This window comes from Canis aureus, chromosome 32 (genome assembly GCF_053574225.1).
Source record: "Canis aureus isolate CA01 chromosome 32, VMU_Caureus_v.1.0, whole genome shotgun sequence".
Taxonomy (NCBI): Eukaryota; Metazoa; Chordata; class Mammalia; order Carnivora; family Canidae; genus Canis; species Canis aureus.
In genome coordinates this window covers 36,589,370-36,602,087 of record NC_135642.1, presented here as the reverse complement: position 1 = coordinate 36,602,087, position 12,718 = coordinate 36,589,370, and the positions used below count along the sequence as shown (strand labels likewise).

At 37.7% G+C, this 12,718-nt stretch overlaps 1 protein-coding gene across 8 annotated transcripts in view; it reads right to left on the bottom strand.

The window, feature by feature from the left end:
• The window catches only part of MAP2K5 (mitogen-activated protein kinase kinase 5), a 257,977-nt gene that overhangs the window by 108,984 nt on the left and 136,275 nt on the right, over positions 1–12,718 (bottom strand). For all 8 annotated transcript variants that reach the window (XM_077881620.1, XM_077881621.1, XM_077881619.1 and 5 more), the window contains 2 exons: positions 7,367–7,440; positions 6,350–6,400 (listed from right to left, as the gene is read on the bottom strand). In XM_077881620.1, the coding sequence (XP_077737746.1) occupies positions 6,350–6,400; positions 7,367–7,440 (125 nt within the window). The remainder of the gene's footprint in view (positions 1–6,349; positions 6,401–7,366; positions 7,441–12,718) is intronic.

The window sequence follows — 12,718 nt, the reverse complement described above, 5'->3', positions numbered from 1 at the left end:
AAATAAATAAATCTTCAAAAAATAAATAATGAAAACATTAAATTTAATTTAAAAAGAAAAAAAAAATAAAGTGATACTGGTCACAGGTATTGGGAGGCAAATAAGAGAGCTCCTTAAGGAAGAGATTCTGACGACCTCTTACCGGAGAAATAATTCTTGCAATGAGTTAACAAAATGAGATCACTGCTGTGATGCTGTGCTCAAGCTTGAATGCTCAGTGAAAGTAGGTAGCCAGCTCTACGGGTCCACCTGAAGACCTGGTACAGTAGATACAGGCTGGGAAAGGCGCCCAAGCCCCTGAAACGGACGCAGGCACAAGATGAGCCCTGGTACACTCTGACTTTTGGAGCCAGGACTTCATGGCCCAAGGCGGCACAATTCAAATCTGTTCTCACACTTGAAGCCAAGGTGGCCTGTCCTGTCTAGAACAAAACGAAACAAAACAAAATACCAACCACCAGGTATCGCACTACTGACAGATCTGCGATGGATATTTTGCGGTTAAACACCAAAAGCTGGGTTACCTTCTGACATGGCAGCTGTCACCAGTGTGGTGAATAAACAGGAAGAATAGCAGGAAAAACATGACTCCTGTCTGAAGCACCTTTGTACTGAGGTTTAAGTGTAGGGGTTGGGGGCCAAATTCTGGTCTGTTCTTAATGAGAACAGTGGGGAGTGGTGATGATATAAAAAGCAGAGTTTAAAGGATCTGAAAGGGCAGTAGCTCTGAGCTGCACACTCCACTCCTTCCAGTCACTTTCTGTGACTTGTTATTTACCCAGGACCCATGTTTCGCTGACTCATTCCAGAATTGTCTCTGTATACAACAGGATTCACTTGTCAAAAGCAGGAAGATACCAAGGTACATCCCTTATTTCTTCTGATAAAGAACTTCTGCTCAGGGTTACACTACTCAGAAAATTAGCAAAGTATGCACAACTACTTGAAGTTAGTAAGTAATCAAAGTATATATCACAAACAATGGGGAATTCTTCTTCTTTTTTTCTTTTTTAAGGTGGCAAGATCCCTGCGGGTCATAGAGCATACTGGTTAAATCAGGGTTCTGGCATCAGACTGCTCTAACTCAATCTATCTTCCATATCATGAATCCTCTCTTTTGCTCTACCCAATATGCTACCAAGTAGTGAGTTTTTCAATTGTAATCTAGTAGTTCTGTTTGAGATTTTTCTCAAGCCTACTAGGTCACTTTTAAAATCTGTGATCTAGGGGCACCTGAGTGGCTCAGTGGTTGAGCGTCTGCCTTTAGCTCAGGGTGTGATCCCAGGGTCTCGGAATTGAGTCCCACCTCAGGTTCCATGCAGGGAGCCTGCTTCTCCCTCTGCCTGTGTCTCTGCTTCTCTCTCTGTGTCTCCCATGAATAAATAAATAAATATCTTTTTTTTTAATAAATAAAAATTTAAAAAAAAATCTGCAATCTAAAGTCTGTGTGTCTCTGCCATTCCTGCTACTCCTTCATGTTGTCTTGTTTCCTTGTATGCCTAGTATCTGTGGATTACTTGCCAGCTTTTGCTCTTGAAAAAATTTTGAAGAGATTCTCTGAGGCTTAAGGTAGATGTTGCCCACCTCAATCCAGATTCTTACATGAAGTTCCTTTTCCAGCTCAGGCCATGAATATAATCAGGGTGCAAATCTGTGTCACAGTTAGTCTATGGCTGCAACCTTCCCCCTCTTCCTTTTCCCTTGCTTCTCTGCTTGGCTCTGAGAAGCCTTCTCTTATGTTCCCTGGGACTGGGGGAGGAGGAGGAGAGGCAGCTCTGGCTCTGGTTTGCTCTTATTCTGAGGGTGAGCCCTTCAGATTTCCAACATAATACAGAGAAAATCTCCTTTGAGATCTCTACAGAAGATCTCCTCCTCCTCTGAGACCCTCTACCTTAGGAGGACCCCCATATCACTCACAGCTGTGGTACAGGCAGGCACATGCCCAAAGGAAGAAGTAGCTTCGGTGTTCCAACATTCTGCCTCTCTCTCTATTGCAGGATTCCATCTGAAAACTGTCCTGCTAGATCCCATTGTCTTTTTAGCTCTTCAGTGCATTTGAGATGGTTTTAAAAGGATTTTACCTAGAATTTTTCAATGGAAGAGTTGGTTCAAATAACCTAACCTGCTGTTACCAGAAACTGGAAGCTGGTGTCTTAACTAAATCGTGACTCTCATTATTACTTGGCCAAATTTGAGATCCTGGGCTAAAGTCACTTCACCTTCGGTTTCCTTACTTGTAAAATGAAGACAATAATAATATGTAGATTTCATGGGGTTGTGTGAAGATTAAGTGAATCTGTGCAATGTGCTTGATTCAATACCTGTCACACAGGAATGTTCGGTAAATGCCAGTCTCCTTCTGATCACCACCGTTGCCATGACCATCGCTGCACAAGCATGGCCAATGTTGCTGTATCATGTAACCTGTCTAGGTTTCATTCTGGTGAAGATACTTTCCAAGGGCAAGAATAGCTCAGGCAGGAAAAATGTTCAGGAGAGAAGAATAGTCATTTTGATGGACTTTCTTTTTTAAAGATTTTATTGATTTATTTTAGAGCAAGAGAGAGAGTGCACATGGGCAGGTGGAGGGGCAGAGGAAGAGAGAATCTCGAGTAGACTTCATGCTGAGCACAGAGCTCAACACAGGACTTGACCCTGAGATTGGGACCTGAGCTGAAATCAAAAGTCAGACACTTCAGGGACTGGGCCACCCAGGCACCTCTTGATGGACTTTTCTGATCACAAAGCACAAGTATTTGGGTAAGGTTCTTTTGTTTTGTTTTAAAACCTTAACTATTCATAATAATAATGTCAAACATTTATATTTGATTAAAACATTATAATAAACCACAATGACTGAACATTAGGTTGAAGTTTTGCGGCCTTCTATGTTTAAAATAGAGTAAGATTTTTAGTAATTAAAACATCTGAGAAGTGGTTTAATGTAAGCCCCCAAAGCCTTCTCAACTTCTTTTGCAATCCTGCTGGATGAGAGCCTTTTAAAATATAGCTGAAAATATTTCTTGCATCAGCTTAAAGTGTCTACTGAACCTAAATATCTGCCTCAAAAACGTAGTATGTCCTTGAACTTGTCATTCCACTTTCCAATCTTGTTGGTCAATGAGGAGGTTAGTTGACCAGATGACCTTCCAAGTCTCCTACAAGTTCCACCCTTAACATGCCCATAAGTTGTTAATTAGTATTATTTTTTCATGACTTAGGATCTTAAGAAAGCTGCCCTTTTTCCTAATTATCATTTTCCTATACCTTACACTTGAGATTACAGAAGAATGAAATGAGATTGCACATGCAGAGCTATTTCTTTATTTTCTTTTCAATATTTGAGCAGCCTAGTGACTGTATTTGAGTAATTTGGGGGTCTTCTATACCTTATAATACAACTGAGATACTTAATATGAAAAGTTAAATGCTCTGCTTATAATTAGTGAGTCGGTCATCTAGGGAAGGCAGTTTTCATGAACTAATTTATTCATTTAGCACTGTGTGAAGGACCAGATATAGAGAATGAACAGAATAAACCCTGCCCCTCTGAAGATCACAATCTAGATTGGGAGAGACAGACATAATTTGGATAAGTGAGAGGCACTGAAGTTAGAAGTTTAGTTTCTGTAGATTGATTACTTGGGTCTGAATCCTGACTCTGCCACTTATTAGATGTTTGAACTTGAGTAAGTTACTTAACTTCTTTATCCCTGTTTTTTCAGCTCAATGAGAATGATCTTACCTGACAGGGTTGTTGTAAGGATTTAAAGTATTAATATACGTAAGAGTTTAAAAGAGTGATTGGCACATGGGGTTAAATACTAGCTATTATTATTGTTATTATCCTGTACAAATACAAAGTAAGAGAAACAGATGCAAAAGGAGGGTATCATACCAGCTGACCTGTAACTGTATAATCCCACAACTTATTATTTGTCCTCTACCCCACTTCTCACCCCCAACAATGTCACAATATCTTCTGTTTTTAAGTCTTTGCTCATCTCTTCACAGTGATCTCTTCACAGGGTACTCTTTTAATAAGTACCCTTTACACATACTGTTAATTCATCAAATTCATACATTGTATGACTTTTTACTCTCTAAATGTATGCTTGGTACAACTTAAGTCTTTATTATGTCACACAAAATGTAGCCACATATAATGTTAAGCTTCCTATTTTGCCCATACTTTATGCAGGTTCAAGTGGTTCCACAATAACCTGGCTAATGGCATGGAAGGTGCTCAGTAAATACTAGCTGATTAACCAAAGGTACTCAGATACAGCTTTCACTGGCATAGACCAGAAGCTGGCAAACTTTTTCTCTACATGACCAGAGCATAAATACTCCCTCTGTGGGCCATATGGTCTCTGCTGCAACTGTCACAGCAGCTCCACTCTGATGCTGTAGTGCTGAAGCAGCCAGAGACAATACACAAACAAAAGGGTGTGGCCATGTTCCAATAAAACTTTCGTTTTTTACCTAATATTTTTTATCTTGAAATACTTATCAATTCACAAGTTGAAAAAAATACATACAGGGAAGTTCTATGCACCCTTCACCCAGTTCCCCTCAATGGTAGTTCAATAATACCATATTAAGGTATCTCAGGCAGGGATTAATAACAGGGATTAATAACAGAATAATGTTATTTCCATCTTCTCCACTCCCAACCTCTGATCTCATACTAATTAGGTAAGTATGTGGCTAATGAGAGTCTGCTGAATTGAGTGAAGCTATCAGGCTATCACACTTGGCTTTCTAGGTATCTTATGCTTTTTACAGCTTGAACTATAAAGCTGATGACTAGAACTCACTCACCCAAGAAGCAAAGCAATCTGAGCTGTGCCAATCTGAGCTAACATTTCATAATTTTAATCCTCAAATATTCAATTAACAGATGGATGCATCACATTCATCCATAAACCAAAAAGAAAAAAAGTAATTTCTTTAACGTACACCTGGGAAAGACAACTGTAATCTAGATTTGTACATTCAAACATAATGCAATTTAATTATTAGAGCAATTTAAAGCTACTAAAAACATGATGGGTAGATGAAAAGTTGTTTCATTTACAGTAGGTTTATTTATTTATTTTTAAATCACAGTGTTCCATATTCTTTCAAAGACTGAAATTGTGTATTTGGTAGGGATTTATTAACTGTAAAAGTGGTTCACCAATCTCAGCTAACCTGGTAGAGCCAAGACGGTGATTATGTTTTATAAAAACAGATACAATGACTTCAGAGGTTACTTTTTTTTTTCACATTTCCTAGAAAAATGAGAAAGGATAAATTTTCTTTAAAAACCAGGCATGAAAAAAAAAAAAAAAACAACCCAGGCATGATGACAGAAATTAATGATTTTGGTACCTTGATTAAAAAAAAAAAAAAAAGGTTTGTACTGTTCTGAGAATAAGATCCAAAGTTCCATTTATATTAACATCTTTTTATCAAGATAATATATGAACAGAGAGCCAGGTTCCCATCCATACTAATATTTTTTAACTTCATATAAAGATTATTGGAAGTAAAATAGACTACCTAAATAAATCCAGAATCCTCATTTAAAAAGAAAATTGAACATAAGGTGTTAAAATAAAACCTGGCTCCAAAAATCATACTAGATAACCTTCTTGCTTGTCTCTCCCAACCCGCTCTTGAAGTGGAAACTAATAAACAAAAGCATTTGTGCCCCAAATAACTTCCCTTACTTAAAAGGTAGGAATAAAGAAAGGGTTGACATCAAGTCCACACCGGGTCTTTGAAACAGTTCTATGCTTCTAATTTTCATACGTGGTAAATTTATTTCAGAGAAATTAATGTTATCTTATGACAGGCATTAGCCCAACAAGTAAACAGAATATAGATGTACAAGTTCGAAAGAGAATTTCCTGCCAAACCTTTATTTCAGAGATCCATAAGTAAGAGTTGGTCATGTCAAAATTTTAATTTTGATGAGGTGACAAAGCCTGTATTTCTGGAAAAGAACAACCAATCTTATTGACTGACATTTTGGGATACTTGAGGGTTAATTAAATGAGCAATGTGGCAAAGTGGTCAATGTGCTTCAAGGTGCAATATTTCTGTAGGATTAAGCTTCAAAACTCAGCAATTTCATACTCGAATCAACTAGTTAAGTCAACTAAGCAGATAAGTTGGCAGCTCCTATATAAACTCTAATGCTTTTTAGAAAGATCTAAAAATCGGATCATGACTGGATTGACTTTGTAATTTATGATCTGTTAGGATAAAGCTGTTGAATTAATTCAAGAATTCTACATTACCAAGTACATAAAGATAAAGATGTTGGTTTTAAATGTTATTTTTGCATAAGTTTACTTACCGCCATATAAGCATTTGTTCCAACATACGTCTTGGCTATAGAATTCACCAGCTATGAGACAAAACAGTCTGTTAGAACAATATAAAGATAATGTGGAAATAAAATGGGCAATTATTCCTCATTTAACCTACAATCATCATTTCTATAAATCAACTAAAAATTATGTAAAAGGGAACAAATTTATCTACAAAGGCATTAAAAATGATTAAATCTCTCTTTTCTTTTGAATGTGATTTCCAATTTAAACAAGCACAGCATTACAGTTTATAGCAGATAACCTTAAACAATTCACTTAAGCAGGATGCTTATCGCTTTAGTACCCCAAACCCGCCTGATATAAAAAGTCAATTTGAAGTAGAATTTGAACACACTCATTTTTTAGTCAGATGGCTCAAGATGTGAATGAAGCCCGTGCATTACTAGAATGGAATGAACACTAAATACGCTGGAGGGATAACAGACTTTGACAGCCCATAATACAACGATGACCTTCGCTTTGGTCTTCGTGTTTGGCTGGGAGTAAAGGTGGCTGCAATTCAAATCAACATCACAGCACGCTCATGGGTCACTATCACCGGGGTTCTCAGGGGAGGCCCAAAATGGAAATTAATTAAAATTTGTGCTGCACATTGTAATGGCCCTCCACCATTGTTGCTCCCAATATTAATTTTTATTGTGGGCCAGTTGGGCTCCCCAGGCACAGCTCCCACTCTGCCCTCCCTTTTGTCTGGTCAAAACGCTTTCATATCAAAGCTGCATATCAATGAAGTTTGCTATTCGTAAGTAGTAATTACAATATCAGCAGTTTTTACTGTCATTAAACAATGAACAATCATATTCTGATGAAGGAAACTCGCTCAGAGATTAAAAATGAATAACACACTCCCAGCCGAGGAGAGGATGCAGAGTTCTGTTTGTCTGGCAGCTAGGTGATTTTTCAATCCAAAGAGTAGACTGAAAATAAAAAGTGAATGCTGCAGAAAAGAGAGCAAACTGGGAGGAAAAAAAGAGACCCACCTGAGTGCTAACTCCAAAATCGCACAGCTTGACCTGTCCTCTTGTGTTTACTAGCATATTGGAGGGCTTCACATCTAAAAAGGGACCAGAAAAGTCCATGTAACTAATTCTGTATCTACAGTGTATGTTTAATAAAAACACACATGCACACCATACCATATTGCAGAAATGACATCATCTGTTCCACCCGGAATTCTAATCACAAATTTAATGCAAAGCATTTTATCTGGAGGCAAAATGTAAGGTCCTAACTCCTTCATTTCCAACCATTTCTGGTTTCTATGGAAGCAAGGGATTATTTCAAGTGAAAGTCAAATAAAATCTTGGCTTCCAACAACAGTAAATACATCCATCATCCTATCCCCAGGCTTTCAGGAAAAGTAGGTGGATAAGAAAATGTAATCTTCTGACAAAGAATTTGCACAAAAAGGTTTAGCTTTGCTGTTGATGTGAAACTACTCCTCCCATCTAAGAAGCAGTAAGGCCAAAGGGAAGCCAACAAGAAAAAAAAAAATCATTCGTATGTTGCTGGTAACAGGTCATATCTGAATGAAACAATGACAAAACGAATGCAGTACTGTTATCTCCTGGTTTTATGTGACAAATGTTATTTCAGATAATGCTCAGAAATTGGTCTAAAAGGCATGTGGATGTGTGTGCATATATGCATGTATCGATCTTTGTTTAATTTCTCTTTCTCTTCCCTTACACCACTTTTGACTGCTGTTATATAGTAAACAAAAGAATTGACATAGCTTTTGCCAAGGCAGTCAGTTGCTAACTACTGACACAAAGGGTTTCTGTGAAGCATCGCCAGTGACAACAATGAGCCATTTTGGGAATTCAGGGACCCCACAAAAACCATCCCACAAGGACAAGAACACACCACTGTCAATGGTACAGAACAGCACCTGCCTCAACGTTTCATCTTCAATGGCAAAAGTAGTCTGGAAGAGACAACTTGTTATATTTAATATAGCATATAACCTGAATTACTCCAAAACTGAATGAGAGACTCAATTTTTAATGTAACATTAAAAAAAAAAAAAAGTGAGTCAATCCACCCTGACCCTCCACTTTGCAAAAGGGTACTCCAACAGTATCTTGCCAATGGCAGGCACTTAATTCAAACTTCAAGTTCAAACTCAGTAACCAACAATTATTGAAGTCTACTACGTGACAGGCATGTGCCAGGAACTTTCTCAAAGATGTGCTCATATTGTGCTGCCTACCTAACACTAGAATGTAAAAGCCATGAAGACAGCAACTTCATTTCTTTTGACTACTACATTCCCAGCCCCTAGAAGAGTTTCAGGGAGATAGTAAATGCTTACTAAATATCTGTTGAACAGATGAGAGAATACATGAACGGAAACCATACACACAAAGTATGATTCTATGTTGATTCTGTTTCAGTGATCAGAGGTTAGCTATAGAACAGGAGGTCTTCACACAAGACATACTATAAAACTTCCTTTAGGGCTCTCTCTAAAGAGAGAGTTTATAAAAAAAAAAAAAAAGAGAGAGTTTATGCCTAGGCACACTAACTTGTATAAGTTCTTTTACCAACTAGTTTCTCTGCCTCCAATTTTCCTCAATCTGAATTATAAATCTTATACCACCACCACATTAAAATTACCAAGTTTACTACATCATTTCTCTCCTGGATGAAGAAATAAAATATTCCTTGACCTCTTCACCTAAATGTGAACTAGTAGTTAGTGCAATACATACGTAGCATAGACAGCCACCATAGATACTCAATAAATGTTTGGTGAACTGAAAGAAATGTTAGACTCTACATATGGGTAGGTCTTATTTTACAAATACAATTCTCATTATACTCAACTTTGAGTATCTTTCTTTTGGACAACCTGCTCTTTTATATATTGACATCTTTAAACTACTCTTAAGCTACATCAGATGGAGACAGTTAATGAACAAATATTTTGAGCTCCTGGAAGAAGGACCTGCTTGGAAATCAAGAGATATGCCAAAATCAACAAATCTTTAGCTTTAATCAGATACACTTTTGACTTAAGTGGATCAATAGAGAAAGGAACACTGAACAACAGAATTGCTAGATTATATTCTAAAAGGCAAGGTGTAAATAACAACTTCATTGCATTTTTCTGTTCTCCAGCAACATCTTTTTTTAACTTACAGGCAAAGCCTGCTCTTTGACTTTTACACATTCACAGCCTAGTTCTTGGGAAAACTTCATATAGGAAAATAGTATACATCCACTTATCTTTACATCCTTTGTATTCCACCTGGACTGTTTTAATCACCGTCTCAGATGTTGTGTGTTCCCCTCTCCCTCTCGCCGACCCCCAGGTTGAGAAACCCTTCCTCAATAGTTTCTGAAGGAATCATGCCTATACTTCAACTCAAGTACCCACCTTCCAGTTGCCTTAACTAATCAGGCGAACGAAGTCATGGCCTCCTTTTTTTTTTTGTCATGGCCTCCTTTGAACTGTTAACATATCTACTGTCTGTGCCATTTGTTTAGAACTAAGTATGTGACACTATTTGATTAGCAGTTATTACCATATTTACTGGTGTAGGTATTGCTTCCCCTAGTAATAACTTCACAGGGTAGGAATATGCTACACACATCTTTGTATGTATCTCTTCTGACAATAGTACCTTGCTCACTGGTTAATGGCTTACTATTTATTTATTTGGCTTTATTTGAAAGAGAAAGAGAGAGAGCACGTGAGCGCATGCACAAGCGGGGGGGGGGGGGGGGGGGGGGGGGGGGAGGAGGGGCAGAGGGAGAGGGAAAAGTGGACTTACCCACTGAGCAGGGAGCCCAATGCCAGGCACAATCCCAGGACCCTGGGATCATGATCTAAGCTTAAGGCAGAGGCTTAGCCTACTGAGCCACTCAGGTGCCTTGGTTAATGGCTTTTTATTTTTATTTTATTTATTTATTTATTTTGGTAATGGCTTTTTTTTTAAAGATTTATTTATTTGTTCATGAGAAACAGAGAGAGAGAGAGAGAGAGAGAGAGAGAGAGAGAGGCAGAGACACAGGCAGAGGGAGAAGCAGGCTCCATGCAAGGAGCCTGACATGGGACTCGATCCCGGGTCTCCAGGATCACACCCCGGGCTTTTTAAACAATATACTAAATTTGCTAATAGAAGGAACCCCCTCCCCCTTCCCAGTAATATCTTGAGGCATCATTTGAACATAACAGACCCTTTAAACAAAACCAATGGATTTAGGCTAGGAGACACAGGACCAGTGTTTTAGCTTTTTGGCCTGGTCACAAACTTGACATGTGAATTTCATAAGGCAGGTGATGTTTTAATTCCTACCTCTGCAGGGCGACATAATAGCCACTGTGTCAATCTTAAAGAACTATGAGGATTGGATGAGATAATGAATGTAAAATTGCTTTTCAACTGTCAAACACTCCATAAATATAAGGTATTATTATCCACTGTTATACAATAAAAGTGGTATATTTTAATATATTTAGGAAATAATGTTACTGTAGCACGTTTTAGCCATACTTGAGTAAAATACTATCTAAAAGAAGATAATTCCCAAAGTGCAGTATGCAGAACTATAAAACCAATTTAATGTTCATGAGAAGGCATTTTCATCAGACCACGTACACACATTCCTCAACAAGGCTACCGAACTGGTCTTCCTGTATTTATGCCTGCTCTACTACAGTCTGTGCTGAACACAGCAGGTAAAGTGATTCTCTTATTTATTTAAAAAAATTTTTTTTAAGTGATCCCTCTAAAACTACATCAGATCATGCCATTTCTCTGCCTAAAACCTCCAATAGCTTCACAGGTCAACACAAAACACAGCCCTCACAGTAGTCTCTGAGCTGGTTCCCGCTAGCTCTGTGCTCACACTCTTCCTATTCCTTTCTCTGCCCAATCTGCCTCATTTCACCGGCTTCCTTGTTAGACATGCTCCTGCTTTGGGGTTCCATAGCTCTAGAATACTCTGCTCCCATATATGAGCTTGCTCCTTCATTTCGTTTAGGTTTCTACTCAGATGTAATCTTTTTAAGAGAAGTCTTCCCCAGTTACCCAGTATGAATGGCAATACCTTTCCACCCCAGATATATGTGTAAGTCTACTCTCTCTGTCCTCCATTATTGAAGGGAACCTCCAGAAATGCAGAGACTTGATCTGTTTTGTTCACTACTATATCTAGAATGGTATCTGGAACCAACAATAAACCATATTTGTTAAGCAAACAGTGAATGAATGATATTTTTACTAAATAGATGGGGAAACGTGCTCATCCAGAGAATCTGGCCTGAGAAGGAGCTGGATCTTTTCCTACATAATGGCATACACTTCAGAATGAATACATTTTACTATTAATGAATACAGTTTAAAAAGACATTTTTCACTCTGGAAAGAATCCATAATCATTCAAAAACATTTATTCAACAAGTATTTACTGACACCTTACCATGTGCCAGGTATAATGGTAGGTAATGTGGAGAGAAACATGAGTAAGACCCTGTCTCTGCCCTCCAGGCAAATTCAGGCCAAGGACCTGCTGGCATATTCTTTTACCAAAATATAGCAAATGGCATTTGAGGATAACAACACTGCTTATGTATAGTCTAAATGGAATTCTCTTCCTGAACAACTGGCATGCTTCTTATAATAAAATCAATGAGAATTACATAACTAAAAAGCTCCCAAACTTGGCTGTGCATTTAAAAACAACAAAAACCAAACTGAAACAAAAACCAAAACCCAATTTTTTGAGTTCCACCTCAGATCAACTGAATTAGAAACCAATGTAACACAGCCTGGTTCAGATCAGCATTTAGAAAAGACTAACATAACCCATAACCTTCTGTATTACTTCTGATTTAACTACTATACTGTTAAAAATATCTGAAGAGAAATTAATTTTTAAAAATCAACTTTATTCATAAAAAACAATATTATTGCAATCATGTTGAACATAGTTTGATGAGTATACATTCATGTATCCACAACACAATCAAGATAGGAAACATTTATGTGACCCCAAAAAGTTCCCTGTGCCCATTTTTATAGTCACCTCCCCCCTGACCTAAGGCAACCACTGAAAAGTTTTTGTTGTTATAGTTTTCTTTTCTACATACACTATAAATCCCATAATGTGTTGGCTAGTGTTTAGATGGTATATCTGTCATTAATATTCAAAGTTCATATGCTGCAGACAGTACAGTTGGGTCTTGCTTTTTTTTTTAACTAGTCTGACAATTTGTGCTTTAATTGGAGTATTTAGACCATTTACATTTAATGTAATTATTGACATGGCTGAGTTCAACCTTAACATCTCACTATTTGTCCCATCTGTTTTGTTTCTTTTTT